Genomic DNA, 17574 nt, shown 5'->3' with positions numbered 1-17574 from the left:
CCATCCCTACTGTTGATGTTTTTAAGGCTGTTGACCCTGTTATTGCTGCACCCACCAACAGCAGAACCAGAGTGGGAATTCATTTGGATTGGGGGTGGTCTGATGCTATAGTTAAATATAAGTGGCCTGTGTCTCTGCCATAAACATAAACTTGAAAAATAATGTGAGTGAGGATATAGAACAGTGGATGTGTTTTATATGCAGTACAGGAGACTGACAGGCATTGTATGATACCATTGGTGCATGTCCATCAGGCATCAGATGGGACAGAGAGAAACAATTGTTTTTCCTCAGTACTTTTGCCAAGTAGGTTTTGTATAATGGTATCACAATTATCTGAATAAAGAGATGCCAAGTTCTTAGAAAGGTTGAACATGATACATAGTCCTTGTCTTTGTATATCATCTAGGATTAATTTGGGTTGGGATCAAGAGTAAGCATTAGCAGTGGCTTGTGGCAACTCTGTAAGAGATAGATTAGTAGCAAAACATTAAACCTTAGAAATCGTAATCTTCTTGCTAGTTTCTTTTAGTATAGCAGTTCACTCCAACAATCCACCAAACCAGAGGCACACCTTGGAGCCTTGGAATATCTCAAGGTGCACACCTCCTGAGGCAGCAGTGTAGTCCCAGACCGAACCTGCTTCAGAATTTGGGCGGGTGGTCCTGACTCACTGGGGCCTCCATATGTTAAACCCATGACACAAAGAAGAGACCACTGACTCAAATATTTGGTCAAATTGAAGTAAGCTGTGTTGTGTACACAGAAGCTGGCCAGCTGGCTGTCTCACTCAAAGGCAGGGCTTAAGAGAACAGCCCAGAGCTAAAAAGAAGGCAAGTTTTTATAATTTACAAACTCTAAGTTTGAGAGATTTCCAAGAGGGAACTTGGCAAGCAAAGTACAGAAACAAATCACAGTTCACAATTACTTGACCTGACCTGACATCTTGGGAGAGTGTGAGGTAAGACATTGTCCAGGAAGCTCGGGGGTCAGTGAGTGCTGGGTAGGTAATCAAGGTACAGTTAGATCTAGCAGAAACTTAAGTTTCCTAGTAAGCAGAAATGAAATTTACCTTGATTTAACAGTAAAATGGCTCCTAACTTTGAGATGGAGTCAGACTGGTTCATCAATAGGATGTAGGAGGAAGTTTGGGGTGAGTCAGGTCTTTGTTAGGACCCATCCTTCAAGTTGTGTTCCCGTGCATTTTCAATATGCCAAGGCTGTGAGCTTCTCACCATAGGTCTTTGAGACCCTTTGTTCATCAGTGCTTGAAGTGTGTGTTCTTCTCTCCCAGCTCAGTCCTACTTAACTTTTTCTCTTCCCTTAGCTTGAACATCTCCCAGTATTGTTCAGCCTGTCACCCATGAACCCCATGGAGCCAAGGGTAGCAGAGTGTGATGCTTTGTATTGTCAACTTGACGAGACCTAAAAACACCTGTGAGGAATTACCTAGATTAGGTTGTTCTTGTGGGCATGCCTGTGAGGGATTACCTTGAAGTGCGAGGATCTACCATAGAAAAGTGGTGCCATTCCATGGACCAAAGTCTTGGGCTGCATAAAAAGCAAACAGCCATCTTGAGTACCAGCATTCATTGCTCTGCTTCCTCATTGTGGCCTGAATGTTGGCTCTGCTTCAAGCTCCTGCCACCGGTGCTTTCCTCATTGTGATGACGATAGCCTGGAACTATAAACTGGAATAAGCCCTTCCTCCTTAAACTGGTTTTGTCAGGAATTTTGTCCCAGCAATTAATACATGATGCAACACAAAATTGTAAACTTACTTAAAACATTATGAGATTAATTACACAAGGCAATGCTGAGGGCCAAACATAAGTCCATTTGGCTTGGCAACATAGGTGTCATTGAAGAACGCAACACAATTTCCTAGAGTAGAAAAGCAGAAGCCATGTTGAATAGACGCAATGGTACACATTTTAGTAAATAAGAAATGAGAGCTTGGTTGCAAAATTATGTCAGCCTGCATGATTGATGTGGGTTAATTCTCTGTGTCATCTGACACTTATATATCCACAAGCTGTTTAGTGACTACTTTATGAACTCTGTGTTAAAGTGAAGTACTTGTTTTGAAATATGTCATTAAAATCTTAAATGGAAAAAAAAAAGTTTCAAAAAGGTTTACAGGACCTCAGCAGGTGAGAGCACTTACCACACAAGCATGAGGGCCGGGGAGGGCCTAATTGTCTCCAAGTCTCATTCCCCAGCATCTGATTGGACAGCTGGCAATGGCCAGCTATAAACCCCAGTCCTGCAGAAGGAGTAGAGACTAGAGAATCACTGGGGCTTGTTGGTTTGCTATTGTGACTAAAAACAGCAACGTCAGGGTTTAGTAAGAGACTCCTTGAAGCAGGCAGATAGAGGAGGGTACCTGATGATGTTCTGTTCTGACCACTCTCTTCATGCATATAGGGCAGTGCACCTGCATATACATATGCAAAAAAGGTATACTTTTAGTACTTTGGAGCCTGGATTTCATATCTCCATTATTCTTGGAGTCTTTTTACAAACTTTATTTATTTGCGAGCAGAAAAAGAAACAGAGAATGGGCATGTCAGGGCTTCTTACCACTAAGTGAATTCCAGACTTACGTGCCTCTTTGTGCAACTGGCTTTATAGATATTGGGGGATTGAACCTAGGTCAGGCAAGTGCCTTAGCCACTGAGCCACCTTTCCAGCCTTCTGGAGCCTTTTGAAGACAGCTTAGGGACAGGTTAACACATGCCTGCAGCATGGAGAGGCTCAATGCTGTGAGACAGTGAGGACTAGTCTTTGTGTGTCATATAGTTGGCTTTTTATACTTATAGAGACAGAAGTTTCTATGCTCAATTGCCAACATAAAAGCATGTAAAAAGGGCATAATTTTGAACTTTGAAGCCTGTACTTCATGTTTGAGCAGGAAAATGACCTTAACTGTTCCATTCTGCATTTAATTTCCACAGTGCTGGTTTTTGTAATGGCTGGTAGGAGGCGGTAGAACGTTGTTGTATAAGATGGAAGGCAGCTATGCCCACCACTATGTCACCAAGGTAGACTGTTGCATCAGATGGGGTAGCCTGTATATTTTATATTTTAAACTTTCTAAGCTTATGTCTTAGGTAAAGACATTTTAACTTAAGGTAATTCAATTCATACCTTTTAAGATAGTTCAGTGAGCCAGGCATGGTGACTCATGTCTGTAATCACAACACTTGAAAGACTGAGGCAGAAACATCACTGTGAGCTTGAGGCCAACCAGAGGTACTTAGTGAATTCTCCAAATCTGCTTGGGCTAGAGAAGAACACCTTGTTTCAAATAAAAGCGTGTTGGGGGGATGGTGTTGGGTAGCTGGCTTAGTGGGTAAACTTCCTGCATAAGCATGAGAGCCCAAGACTGCCTGAGTTTGAATCTTCAGAACCCGTTTAAACAGCTTGGCCTGGCCATAAGCATCTATAACCCCAATGCCATAGGGGAGCAGAGACCCAAGAATCTTGGGAACTCACCAAAAAAAACAAAAATAATAAGCCAATTCTGGGATCAGTAAGACACACTGGCTTAAAAAAGAATGGGAAGAGGGGGTGATGGGGGAATATGCACATATCACCACACACACACAAGCAAAAACAATAAAGATTGTAGAGTGGGGACTCAGTTGATAAAGTGCTTGCCTCACAGCATGAGGACCTGAGTTCAATTCCTAGAACCCACTTTAAAAAGCCAGGCTTTATGTCATGCACCTAAAATTCCAATGTTGGTAAGGCAGATACAAGTGAATCCCTGGAGTTCATTGGCAAGCCAGTCAAAACTAATTGGCTAAGACCCAGGCCAGTGAGAGATCCTGTCTTAATAAAAGGTGGATGATGTTCCTGAGGAACAAGAACAGCACCCAAGGTAGTCTCTCAACACACATAGGCACACCTCCACACACAAACATATGCAAACACGTTTAAAAATAACAATACAGATTGGAGTTCAAATTAAATAAAAAGATCACTGATTTATCATATATGTATACCAAATGCTCAATGAATGTTATTAATATTTATATAATAGTAAATGACGCAGTTTAAAAAGTGATTAATAATGCTTGGCCTTTGCCTGGCTTTTCTGTGAAAACATCTTTCTTTCTCTGCCTTTTCTTTGCCTATTCTTCATTGTCACAGGAGAAATGCCACCTTTGCCATCATGAGAGCAAAGGCCTGTGGTGGCCTTGTCTCCCTTTGAGGCACCACATAGGAGTTATGCATTGGGTGAAAAGCCAGATCTTTTAGTGGGAAAGGCTTTTGTTTGGTTTGTCTTGTTTGAGAAAGGGTGCAGAACAAGGCTTGGAGATCTTGTGGCTTACTCTTTTTTTCCCCTTGTCATGCTAAGGATTGAATGGAGGGTCTCACATATGCTTGGCAAGGGCTCAACCACAGCTACCTCTCCAGTCTTGGCTTTTACTTTATCAGCTGCCAACAGTACTAGCTGACTGAGAAGCTGATACTCAGAGGTCTTTCAGTTTAGTAAACATTGTTCCCAGGGTCCTACTCTAGATCAAGAACTGACAAGAAGGAAATTAGGGGTGTATGTGATCGCAGTACAGATTCTCATTCTGTGCCACATCAGGTTTATGTGGCTGAAGCAGCAATTTTCACCACTTCTGTTGTTTCCTTTGCATCTCACATTTAAATTGATGTATAGGGTTAGAAACTAGGATCTGGGAAAGGATGAATGAAAAAAATTGAAAGCAGAGATTATCAGTCTTTGTCTATTCACATTACTGCCCACATAACACCTCCATGCCAAAACAAATACTTGCATCCCACACAACCAGACACTTATGACCTAACAACTTAGCTAGTGTTAAAGTAACTTCCCAAGCCTTGGGCTGTAATTAAAGACCAGCAACCTAATGTTGTAGTCCACATTTTTTTTTCTTATAGTTCTTGTCTTTTAAACAAAATAACTGTCAAACACTCATGCTTGATGTAATGTTACCTAAAGGATTCTGATAACACTATAAATTCCTGACTAGTAATTTGTGTGATTACATGATGTCCAGCAAGTGTCACTGTCTCTAAAAAATTTAAATGTGCAAGGGTGCCATGTGAGCACTGCTGCTCCCCTGGGTCTTCATTGCAGGGTAGGAATCCATCTCAGATGATGTTTGCTTACACCCAAAGTAATAAACAGCTACATGGAAGAAAAGGGGCGCTAAGAAAAGTACCTCTCTATTCAAAGCCTGCTTGATGTTTATATCATTAGTAACACAGTTTGTTTTAGGACTTTATTACTAAAAATGAAATTTCAGAAAACACAATGAAACACAGAAGAAAATATTGCTAATTGTAGCATCCACCAATAAACACTGCTCTTATGTTATTGGTCTATCCAGTTATTTTATGTAACAGTTGATATTTTGAATAATAATGTGACTGGAGCTAGTACACTTTAGTATGAATGTTGTGCACTAGCATGACATCCTGTGTTACAGTGACATATGGGTAAACAAGGTAAAGTGATAGCTACTTGGTTATTAATGGGCTGCTTGTCTGGACCTGGGCCCTTGTTAGTCAAATCATTACTGCTTCATACTTGCTGCTTGCTGTGGATCTATCTAAATTATCTCATCTTGGTTTAAGTTTTGTAGGTCATAAGTCTCTAGAAATTCGTTGATTTTTTTTAAACTTTTGACAACTTTCATAAATATAGACAATATACCATAATTGTAATCCCCTCCAATCTGCCTCTTCCCCTCCCAAATACCCCCTCCACTGAATCCCTTCTTCCAAGTAGTCTTTCTTTTATTTTGATTTCATCACTATTTTTCCTCCTATTATGCAGGACTGGTGTGGGTAATGTCAACCACTCTAAAGTCATGAATATCAAGGGCACTTGTGTCTGAAAAACAGTATTGTAAGCACTTTTCCCCTTTCTTTGGCTCTTACATTTTTTTTTTTTCCTGTCACCTCTTCTGCAGTGGTCTCTGTAGCCTCTTGGATGTGTTTATGATTTTCTTCAGTCTGAATAAATTCCTTTCATTACAGAACTAGCTTTGTGGTCATAAAAGCAGACCCATTAGTCTGCTTTTATCATGGAGAATTATTCTTTCTCTTTCAATTATGACAGATCACTTTTCTGGGTGTAGAGGTCTAAGTCGACAGCTGTGATCTCTGAGTGCTTAAAATGCATCATTACATGTCTTTCTGGCTTCTAAAGTTTATGTTGAGAAATCAGCTGTTACTCTGATGGGCCTGTTTTTATATGTGACTTGGTGTTTCTATCTCAGAGGGTTCAAGTATATAGGGAGAGGCATGCCATAGTCTCTTGCCACTGCAAATGAATGCCTGTTTGACTTTATGTGGGTAGCTTTAAGTGCTGGTCCATCTCCTTAGTCCCTCTGTTGTAGTCAGGTTTGAATTGCTGGCAGAAATCACAAAACCAAGAGCAGCTTTGGGGGAAAAAGGGTTTATTTTGGCTTACAGACTTGAGGGGAAAGTTCCATGAAGGCAGGGAAAAATGATGGCATGAAAAGAGGGGCGGACATCACCCCCTGGCCAACATAAGGTGGACAACAGGAACAGGAGAGTGTGCCAAACACTGGCAAGGGACACTGGCTATAATATCCATAAGCCTGCCCCTAACAGCACACTACTTCCAGGAGGCATTAATTTACAAATCTCTATCAGCTTGGAATCTAGCATTCAGAACACCTAAGTTTATGGGGGACACCTGAATCAAACCACCACACCCTTGATACATTTGTTTGGTACCTTTAGTATTTGAAATAATGTCATTGGAAATGTCTTTTCTGGTCCTGTCTATTTGATGTCCTAGTTGCCTCTTTTTTTTTTTTTTTTTTGGATTTTTTCCTAGATATGGGAAATTTTCCAATATGACTGTATTGAAAACATTTTCTGTGCATTTGGCATTGAATTCTTCTCATTTTTCTGTGGCTATAATTTGTAGATTTTTGGCTTTTCGTAGTTTCTCAAAAACGTACATGGTTTGTTTGTGTGTTTTGTTTTTTATTGTTTTACTTGACTAAAAGTGCCAGTTCCTCTCTCTCCCTTGTCTTCAGCTGCTGATATTCTTTCTCCCCCATGACCCATTCTATTGGTGAAACTTGCCACTGAGCTTTTTATTTGACTTCATTTTCCATTTCTAGAATCACTTTGATTTTGTTGTTCAGAATTTCTCTATGTTAGAATCCAGTTTTACATCCTATATTGACTTTTTTGCTTTCTTGATCAGTTTTTGTTCTTTTAAAAATTTTGTTTTTTCAAGGTAGGGTCTCACTGTAGCCCAGGCTGACCTAGGACTCACTCTGTAACTCAGGCTGGCCTTGAACTCAACACAATCCTCCTATGTCTGCCTCCTTAGTGCTGAGATTAAAAGTTTATACAGTTCTGTTTGTGTTTTCTTTGCATTCATACTCCTTTTCTTTGAACATATTTACCATTCTTTTAACTCTTTACCTGGAATTTTGCCTAAGTCTTTCTCATAAGGGGTCATTATTCTGAGATTGTTGATTGGAGGGGAAACATGTTATCTTGGTGTTTCATGTCACTTATGTTTTTGCATTGAGACTTCCACATCAAAAGTCAGATCATTGGTTAATTTTTTTATTTTTCATTTTATTTTTTAAATATTTTATTTTTATTTATTTATTTGAGTGAGAGAGAGAAAGGAAGGGATAAAGGGAAAGGGGGGGGTGAGAGCACATGCCAGGGCCTCCAGCCATTATAAATGAACTCCACCTTGTGTATCATCTGGCTTATGTGGGTCCTGGGGAATCAAAAGTGGGTCCTTTGGCTTTGAAGGCAAACGCCTTAACTGCTAAGCTATCTCTCCAGTCCCTGATTAATTTTTAAAATTACTATTTAGCTCACGTTTCTTCTTTCAATCAATGTGTTTGCTTTGTTCTAGAGGAATTTGGCTGTAGTAGGTTTGAGGTATCCTTTTTCTTCTGTTAAGAATGGTATTCAGGGCACCAGGTTCTGCCCCTCAATCCTTCTCTGTAAGTAAAATACTATGCAACAAATCACTATCCAGGTGTAAGACCCACTATGAAAACAAAGTAATACTCAACTACCAAACAGTTTTTAGGCACTAATTGTTTTATAGAATGGAAGGATTTTGAACAGGACTAGGGAAGTAACTCAGTAGATAAGAGATCTTGCTGAGACTGAAAGCCTGAGAACTACTGGAGTTCATTTTTCTACAACCCACATAAATAGCTGGGTATGACCACCCATTTCTGTACCCTAGGACCATGGGGAACGAAGACAAAATCCTGGGGTTAGGAAAACTATAACTCTATGTTTAGAAAGAGACTGTCTCAAAGAAATACATGGACGAGTGATAGAGGAAGGACTCCAAATGCATGTATACCACAACCATACACACCATTCACATATACTACATGCACCAAAGCAAAACCAAAAATACAACTTAGAAAGAACCTCAGTAGTACTGTGTGTACTAATATATTAGTTACTATGGGTAAAAAACTATGGGAAAAAAATAAAAGGAAGAAAAAAGAACCAGTACACCTAGTGATTTGGGGTGATTAAAATAGAAGAGGAGAACATAACTAGAAGGGAGGATAGTAAGGGCAAAAGTGGGAGGAGTGAAGGAGTTTTGGGTAAAGATTGACTAAAAAGAGAAAGGTAAAGTTCTGCTATCAAATAATGTAGAATAGTCCCATTTCTCAGGAGGCTAACAATTCAGAGACTCTGCAAACCAGACACCAGACTATGTTCTTTGGGATAGGAAAAGATTAAAGGAAAGAATTCAAGGGGACAGTAAAAAGTAATACAAGGCAAGAACAGAGCGGGAAGATGAGCTGGTCTACTAAAGTGACATCAGGTGTTAAAGACAGAATAGACATAGAGGGAGAGAGAGATTGGTGGAAATAAAGAGGAGGCAGGAAGCTGTGTGGATGGAGATGCAGAACATGAAAACAGACTGGCCAGACACTGCTTCCAGTCTGGACTCTGTGTGTGCCTTCCCTGGCTCGTGGAGTTTTTTGTGATGGGTGATCTGTTTTCCCTCTGAACCTTGCTTTGGATGGTCATATTGAGCATGTTTTTGTCCTGATATAAGGGAAGTACATCACAGGCCGAATCTCAGATCTGGTGACCTAGATGGTTTTAGTTTTTTATTTATATTTTAGCTATTTATTGACAACTTCCGTACTCATAGACAATATACTATGATCATAATCCCCTCTTACCACCCTCCCAACCCCCTCTCCAATGAATCCCTTCTTCTTTCCAATGAGTCTCTCTTCTGTTTTTCCTCCTGTAACACAGATGCTGTGTATGTAGCATCAGCCACTGTGAGGTCATGAATATCAAGACCACTTTGTATGTCTGAATGACAGCATTGTAAGCAGTCCTCCCCTTCCTTTGGCTCTTACCTTCTTTCTGCCACCTCTTTCACAATGGTGCCTAAGCCTTGGAGGGTGTGATAGAGATGCCTCAGTTAGGGCTGAACACTCCACTGTCGCTTCTTTTCAGCATTATGGTGAGTTTTTCATCACCCCAGTGGTCACTGCCATCTGAAAAGAGAAGTTTCTCTAGTCAAAAATGAGAGTAGTGGGCTGGAAGGCATTTGCTTGCAAAGGCAAAGGACCTAAGTTTAATTCCCCAAGACCCACATCAGCCAGATACACAAGGGGGCGCACACATCTGGAGTTCATTTGCAGTGAGAGTAGTAGTAGTAATATGTGCACATAAACATAAGTGTTGAGAGGGCAGTTTGGTGAGCATAATATATACAGTAAGTCTCATAACAGTAGTCGTTACATTCTTAGGGTTTATGACCACCCCTGCGCCCCAGCCACATGCTGTTGACTAAGCTTTCAGTACCAAACATGTATTTCCTCTTGTGAAATGGGTCTTCAATCCAGACAGAGAACAGTTAGTTTCCCTCATAACAAACGTGCCAATATTGCACCAATTTGCACATTTGGCCTGGCTGGCTGGCCAGCCATAAGGCTTGTAGGATCCACTCCTGTTTAACACATCTCTTTCCCAAAAGGCTGCATTCAGCAGAGCTCTTTTCAGCATTCTGACAGCTAGTCAGCAGGTAGGAGGTTTCAAACTTGATTTCTCAGTGACTTACATCTCAGGTATGTGTAGTCTTCAGCAATAGGGTCTTACCATCTAGTTCTGGTTGGCAACAAAGAGTCTTGGCAATGGCCTGCAATGTTTTGTAAGCATCATGGTCCTCCTTGGCAACAACTCTACCCCTCCCCTGGCAATGAAATTCTTCTAATAACAATCTATGGCTTCTGTGTGCACCATTAACCTAGATTTAAAAAATGTGTGTGTGTGTGTGTGTGTGTGTGTGTGTGTGTGTGTATGTGTGTTTATTTATTTATTTCCAGGTAGAGAGGGATAGACAGAATGGGTGCTCCAGGGCTTTCTTATGAACTTCAGATGCATGCATGTCTAGATACTGGGGAATTGAACCTGGCTTTGCAGGCAAGTGCCTTAACTACTGAGCCATCTCACCAGCCCCAACCTAGATTTTTTTTTTTAATCCACTTTCTGACACACTGTAGTAATAAAGAATCAATTACCAAAAAGTAGAAATATAGCATAGTTTAACTATAGAAGCAATTCATAACAGGTGTGTGGAAACTTCTAAGTACAAACCAGTGTTTACAGTCTTATGTACTCATTCCTTCTTTCTTTCCTCCCTTTTTGTGGCTTCCTTCCTTTTCTCTCAATAGTTATTTGGAATTTTGACTAAAGGCAGTTGTGGTAATCCTTCCTTAGCATAGTCTAGACCGTTGAAAGTAATTTTATTCTTGGAAAATTTCTTAGAGGGCCCCATTGAAAGAAGTGGAAGCAACTTTAAAGGCAAAGGAGCCAACCTGAGAGTCCTAGGGTGAACAACAAAATAAATGTAGACAGTGTCTCACAGACTGATTAATAAAGTAGGTAAAATAACCGATTAAATACAGGAGAGTGGGCAAGTCTTCCTTAAATGGCCATTGGGCACTATAAGAATAATTACTACAGGCAAGATTTCTCATTAAGACTTGGAGAAATGGAACATTTGCTTAGCCTCAAAGGGTCTCCCACAAGAAATGTGTAAGTTCTTTATCTTTAAACTGACACATTCCTTGCTAACACCTTTCCAGGAAGCTGGCCTTCATTCCCCTTCCTGAGTAGAGCCAGATAGCATGACTCACACAGAGAATAGAAAGGAAAAACACTGGTGATTTTTTTCAAAAGAGAGATCTAGCAAACAATGCCCTGACCAATAATCAGAGTTCACATTATTGGTAATGAGAAATGATAGGAAGGGTCCTTCTCTACAAATCTGTAGCCTTAGTCTCACTGTGAAGGAATATAACATGGTAGGGGAAGGTCGGCATACTCTACTTGAATACAGAAATGATGCATGTTCTGGAAAGACTTATTCAGTTGTTAACACTTGGTCATGTAACAACAACAGATAACAAATAGCTTGCTTAACTGCTGTAGTCAGGCTGAGCGACACATAATTTATACCAGTTCTGAAGCTAGAACACAAGCATGATAGGCTGAATGAGATGCACCATAGTTGCTAGCTAGTGAAAGTACAGATTGCATTTGTTGGCTAGAAAGCTTCATTCTGGTAAGATGCGCATATCAGCATGATTCCTTTGGTGAATTTACTTAAAGTTTTTTTTTTGAGTAATGTTTCTTGCTAAAAGGAATCAAAGAAGATAGACTTCTATAAGTGAGAAGACGCTGAGTGATCAGATTAGTATTGTCAAGATAGTCACTCTCCCTACAGTAATATACATCCCGAGCAGTTGCTACCAAAATCTCAATAGTCTTCTTTTCAGAAATAGCAAAACTGCAAGAATTCATATGGAATCTCAAGGAATTCTAAGTAGTTAAGAAAGAATAAAGTTGAAGGCTATATTTTCTGGCTTTAAAGCATACTACAAAGTACAACAACTTAGATAGCATGTTTAATTATTGTCATCATGACAAATAAATTATAGAAACTAATGAGATATTCACTTTTCAAAAAAGATTAGACAGTGCTAGAGGGATGGCTTAGCGGGTAAGCTGTTTTCCTGCAAAGCCAAAGGACCCAGGTTCAATTCCCCAGTATGTACATTAGCCAGATGCACAAGGGGGTACACACATCTGGAGTTTGTCTGCAGTGGCTGGAGGCCCTGGCGTGCCCATTCTCTCTCTCTCTCTGTCTTTCTCTCTCTCTCTCTCCCTCTTTCTCTGTCAAATAAATAAAATGTTAAAAAAAGATTAGACAGATATGTAATACCACATACCTGTAATTTCACAGCACTTGGGAGGCTTAGACAGAAAGATCATGGATTTAAGGCCAGCCTGTGCTATATATACACAGGAAGACCTTGTCTTAACCTCTAAAGCAAGTTTGCCAAGTTGAGAATCACTGTTGTGGGGAAGGTCTAGTTCCATAACCACTTTGCATATTGAACCTGTTAGGTTTGTTGAAAATGCAGATTGTCCAGTCAAATGTAATACTCACTAAGGGAAGAGCAATACAATGTAAAAGTTTTTATGAAGACCTAATCTGTGAATTGAAAGCATCTTTAAAAAATTTGCATCCCTTCAAATTCCTAGGTAATAGTGAATATGTTGGTAGAAAAATGATAGCAATTCAAATAATGCTAATGAAGGTAAATGATTGCAATCTACCATATTGTGAGGAAGAGCTATTAGCTGTGAAGAATAAGGACAGAATTAAAATGTTACCATGACTGGCATTTGATTTGAAAACTGCCAAGATAAGCTTTGGTTCCATTTTATGAAAAACCATCCTCCCAGCCTGATGGAATATCTTTTAAAAGGTTCTATAGTTACCATGGATACTTGATGGCTTTGATAGAGTAAGTTGTCATCCATATTCAGTTGTCTGTGCTACAAAAGCAAAGAGTACTCACCCACTGAAGTGAAAGCAGCTTTCTGTCTAAGTTCATGCTAGTGTGGGAGATGGAGAGGGTCAGTAGTTTAAAGGTTGGGTCTGGATTAATTATCACTGAGAAGCAAAATACTGAGAAAGAATTTGCCCCATGTTGATTCTAGTGTTTACTTTTTATGTGCAACTTTCTTTTACCTATGATAAAGGGAAGTTCTTGTATGTTGACATAGGAATTTAGATGCTGAGACCTTTCTGAAAGTTGATGAAACCTAAGCGGCTTCTTCAATTCTGAAAGCCAGAAAGACACAGACAATATTGCAGGCTTTGGTCCCCATGGTAACATATTTGCATTTTGCCTAGAACTGGCTGCTTTCTGCTCAGCCTCTTTTAATTGCTATATATTGACAGCCATTTTCATGCCTACAGAATGTTGGATGAGTGAGCATGTGTACAAGGGAGTGTGTGCCATATCTTTTAATTGCTACATATTGACAGCCATTTTCATGTCTACAGAATGTCGGATGAGTGAGCTTGTGTGCAAGGGAGTGTGCACCATATCTTTAAGCTTGATTAGATATTTCAGGTGACAATGAGCTCTGCATGAAGAGAAACTATGCCGTCTTTGGCATTTCTTAATGTGTCTTTCACACAGTGAAGGCAAAAAGCCTTTCAAATGGTTTAAATATTTCCCTTAATTCTCTTTTAAAACAGGTGACAAAAGAACTAAAGCAGTATGACAATAAAATTATAGAATGCAAGTTTGAGAATAACAGCTGGGTCTTCATGAGACAAAGAACAGACAAAAGTTTCCCAAATGCCTACAGCACGGCCATGGGTGAGTAGAGCCTCCCTGTGCCCTGTTGGTGGTGCTCTGCCTGGTGAACAAGCAGTGCTTTCATAGGAGCCACGTCATGTGCGGCCTCCGCCTTTACTTGCAGTCAACTTCAGGGTCTCTTCCCTAAATCTGCATACATGTTGAACTACTAGAACATTACAGCAATAAAAGCCATGGTGACTTCAGGTCTGTTCAAAACTCTATTGTTTGCCAGATGGTGGGAGACAAAATTAGGGGAAATTTAATTTCCAGCTTCTAAATAGTTTCACACACAATGGACAGCAAAGTAAATGAAAACCATTTTAAAAACACAAAAACTGCCATGCCATCCTTCAGAATGTTTTTTGGGTATGATGGGGAATTTGTAATCATAAAGTTTTCTGTGAGGAACAACACAGATGAGCTGAGGTTTAGAAGGCATACTACAGCCAGTAGTAGAGTGGCTGCATGACTACTATCCCAGTGTTCAGTGCTGGTGAACTAGTGAGAAAGTAGAGATGGTTGGCAGGTTTGTCAGTTTAAAAGTTACTGTTTTACGCTTAGGGAGTCTTGTTGCATCCTAGTAGCATCTATGTTCAGACAAGAAGTTATTTCAGAAGTAATTGAGGTTGTCAGTGGTTTCCCCCACCTCCCTAGAGCCAAGTAGGTAAATAAGGTGAAAAGGGATTGGTTCTAAATTTTGATCACTCAGGGAAAAGTGCTTGTTTTTTTAGGCTTTTTTTTTTTTTTTTGTACATTGAGTAAGTTATTAAAGTAAAACATTGTGACCTGCCAGCTATGCTGAAGACTTCCTATTCTGTAGGGAAGGTGGCTAGTGCTGTTTTGTTTTTTTTTTCCCCCCAGTAGAATGGATGTCCTGAGAGAAGGACCAAAGACTAGCAAACTTTTTTGTGTAGAACCTCTAGTTGAAAATGTACTTACATATAACTAGATTAAAATCCTATAAAAACTATTTTGGAGAAATAGAAAAGTATAGCAAATATATACTGTAACCAAGATATTTAAAGTTTTAGTGTAAAACTTGAATAGCCTCTAGAATAGCAGGTCGGAAAGGGAGATTAGCTCAGCCAAAAGTCTGCTTTACTTTATCATCTGTAAAATGGTGGGGTTTAGCATAATTGGCTAGAAACCTTTGTCAGTTTATCCTCACATGAGCCACTCTCCATTTGTCCACAGCTGTGTGTAACAGCATCTCAAATCCTGTCACCAAGGAAATGCTGTTCGAGTTCATCAGCAGATGTGCTGCAGCCACCCAAGGACAGAAGCGGAAGCGTTCCCTAGACCCTGACATGGAGCTCATGCCACCCCCACCCCCCAAGAGGCTGCACCCATCAACCTAAGCCCTGCCTCTTCCCTTAGACTCAGGAGGAAAGACAGTGTGGAAAATGCTGTTGTCATTTTTGCAGCAAGAGAAATGTAAAAACATTCAAATCTTTTTTAAAGAATGAGGAAACTGCAGCCAACTTGATATGTTGGGCTTCTTCTGCGTGCTACAGAACATCATGAACTTAGATATTTTATTTATATCTGATAAACTCAGCCTTACGTTGTGGAATCTAAAGCTTAAAATATCCAAAGGTTTAAACAAGATTGAAATCACTGAAAAAGAGGCCTTGTTTATATATGGATAATCTTTACATTTAATTTATAACATTAATAATCTGGAACTGCAAGCACAGAAAATATTGTGTTTTTTAAAAGTTGGGTTTCAACTATGGTAAGTTTTCCTTTTTAATAATATAGATAGTGGCATTAGCAATTCTTACTATCATTTATCATGGATTTCCTACATTTCTGAAATTTCCATATTCCAAACATTGACGAGTAATTAAGTAGTGCTATAATAAAAACTCATACTTGGCATATGTCATTTTAAGGTGTTTTTGGAAATGTAAAAGTAAATTAGTAAAGCTCTACTTTGTGAATTGCATCCTTTCTTTAGAAAGCATTTTGAGTATTTCATCTACTGCTGCTGTAGGAACTGTGGTGTCCTATGTTCAGTGTTCCCAGTGTGGCAGTGGTTTGAGTTTTGTGAACTTAAAATGTACAGCACCAAATCCTGTGTACATAGTGCTCTTGTGGGAGATTCGCTTCCTTTAATGCCAGACAGCTGTGCTTTACCTCAGCAGTATCAGCATATGTGAATCATACTACACACAGCTCACTGTGATCTCTGGAGCAAAGTCACATACAGTGATGCTGTGTTAGTTCTCAAGAAGAGCAGTGCAAAGTTGATGGCAGCTGACCCCTTGGCTAGAAGGTAACGTCATGTCCACGGGATGGGATGCCAGCACCAAGATATGCTCTTCCACTGCTGGACAGTTGCAGACACCTTGCAGGGACTGAGCAGCAGAGACTCAGGATACAGCTTTTCAGAGCCAGAATTGTACCTGTGTTTGAGAGATGCTATGTCTATGGTACATCAGAATTTCACAATATTTACTGGTAAACAGTGGGTTTAAAAGACAGTGAGTAGCCATCTGCATTGTTCAGAGACTTTCATTTGGCTTGTGAAGAAAATCAGAATTAGCTGATTAGCTGCAAATGTATTTATTTTTAGAGGCACAAGTTTTAATTTTATGTATTTAAAACATTTTCATGATCTGAATTTTATGTGTGTGCACATATATGTATGTATACACAGCATTGTATATTCTACTATTAAGTCAGACATGAAAACCTAGCAGGCAAGTATCTGGCAAGATTTCTACATGGCATAGGGCAGACTCACCAGAAATATATTTATATGCACCTAAGTTTTAATGCTTGTAAACAAAGTTTTCTCCTGCAGTGCTTTTCTGTATGAAATAGTAGAGCTGTGTTTGGTCTTTTCCTGCCTTGTTCCCAGGTATGTAATATGTAATGAATTCATCTAAAATGCCATCTTCATGTTTTGTTTTTCCTTTAGTGCTTTTGTATGCTTGTGCACTAAAAGGATTTAAATACCTTGATTGCACTGGTGACTCTTGATGGGAAAATTCTTCAGATTCCATGTATTTTTCTTTCGGAAAGTAGATCTAGAACAATGCCCCTGCAACTCCAGGCAAACTGGTGTCTACTCCCTTAGCCTGTGGAAAGACATCACTTTTGCAAATTCAAAAGCAAACTTTTTATGCTAGTCATAACCTTGTGGGTTAGGTGAAAAGAACATCTCATTTTAAGTGCACCCAAGTTTTCTTAATTTGTCCTTTTCTTTCATTTACAGTGAAGTTGTAATCATAGACCTTACAAGTGTATCCCATGTAGTCCCCAAACATGCTGCCCTAACATGAAGTATCTTTTTTTTCTTTTTTTTTTTTAATAAACATGAAGTATCTTAACAGTCATTTAGACAGTCAGGGAGGGGACCGAGAAGCAAGACTTGCCCATCCTGAAGAACATCCTTCTCAACCTAACAAAAGCTGTTTCCTTAGACTGAAGTTTTCAAGACAAGAGTAAGAACTTTGCCTACCTGAGTTATCACATTAAAAGCCTTTGCTTTTTGTTGGAAAAAGTATAGGTAGATGTCTCTACTGCCTAGATAACTACATTTGCTTTCTGTGAAATGCTCAGGAATATCAGAACATTCCTTCTCTACTTGTGCGTCAATGTGTGTTATAATAAAACTACTGGTTTAAAGTAGCAGTGTGCCAACTTTGTTTCACTGTTAGTGCTTTCGTGTCCTGCTGCCGCTGGCATCAGATCCTGCTTCTACAGCCACTTGCAGGGTGGTCTGTCTAGTTTTATTATACTCTAGAGAGTAACACAAAGACTTAGAAAAAATGTTTTTCTTCCTGAGAAATTTGATTGTCATGGAAGGAGTTTTATATACCTTTTATTTTTAATACCTTTCATTTTTAAGCCT

General features: G+C 39.5%; 1 protein-coding gene across 1 annotated transcript in view; it reads left to right on the top strand.

Moving 5' to 3' along the window:
• Nucleotides 1-17351, top strand: part of Rngtt (RNA guanylyltransferase and 5'-phosphatase) — a 186883-nt gene extending 169532 nt beyond the window's left edge. Inside the window, exons 15-16 of the mRNA XM_004667307.3 lie at nucleotides 13607-13730; nucleotides 14907-17351. Coding sequence (XP_004667364.1) covers nucleotides 13607-13730; nucleotides 14907-15070 — 288 coding nt within the window. The 3' untranslated portion in view covers nucleotides 15071-17351. The remainder of the gene's footprint in view (nucleotides 1-13606; nucleotides 13731-14906) is intronic.
• Nucleotides 17352-17574: the final 223 nt, after the last annotated feature.

The sequence above is a fragment of the Jaculus jaculus genome, chromosome 19 (genome assembly GCF_020740685.1).
Source record: "Jaculus jaculus isolate mJacJac1 chromosome 19, mJacJac1.mat.Y.cur, whole genome shotgun sequence".
NCBI lineage: Eukaryota > Metazoa > Chordata > Mammalia > Rodentia > Dipodidae > Jaculus > Jaculus jaculus.
Note: the sequence above shows the minus strand (reverse complement) of the source record. Positions and strands in the feature narration are given on the sequence as shown.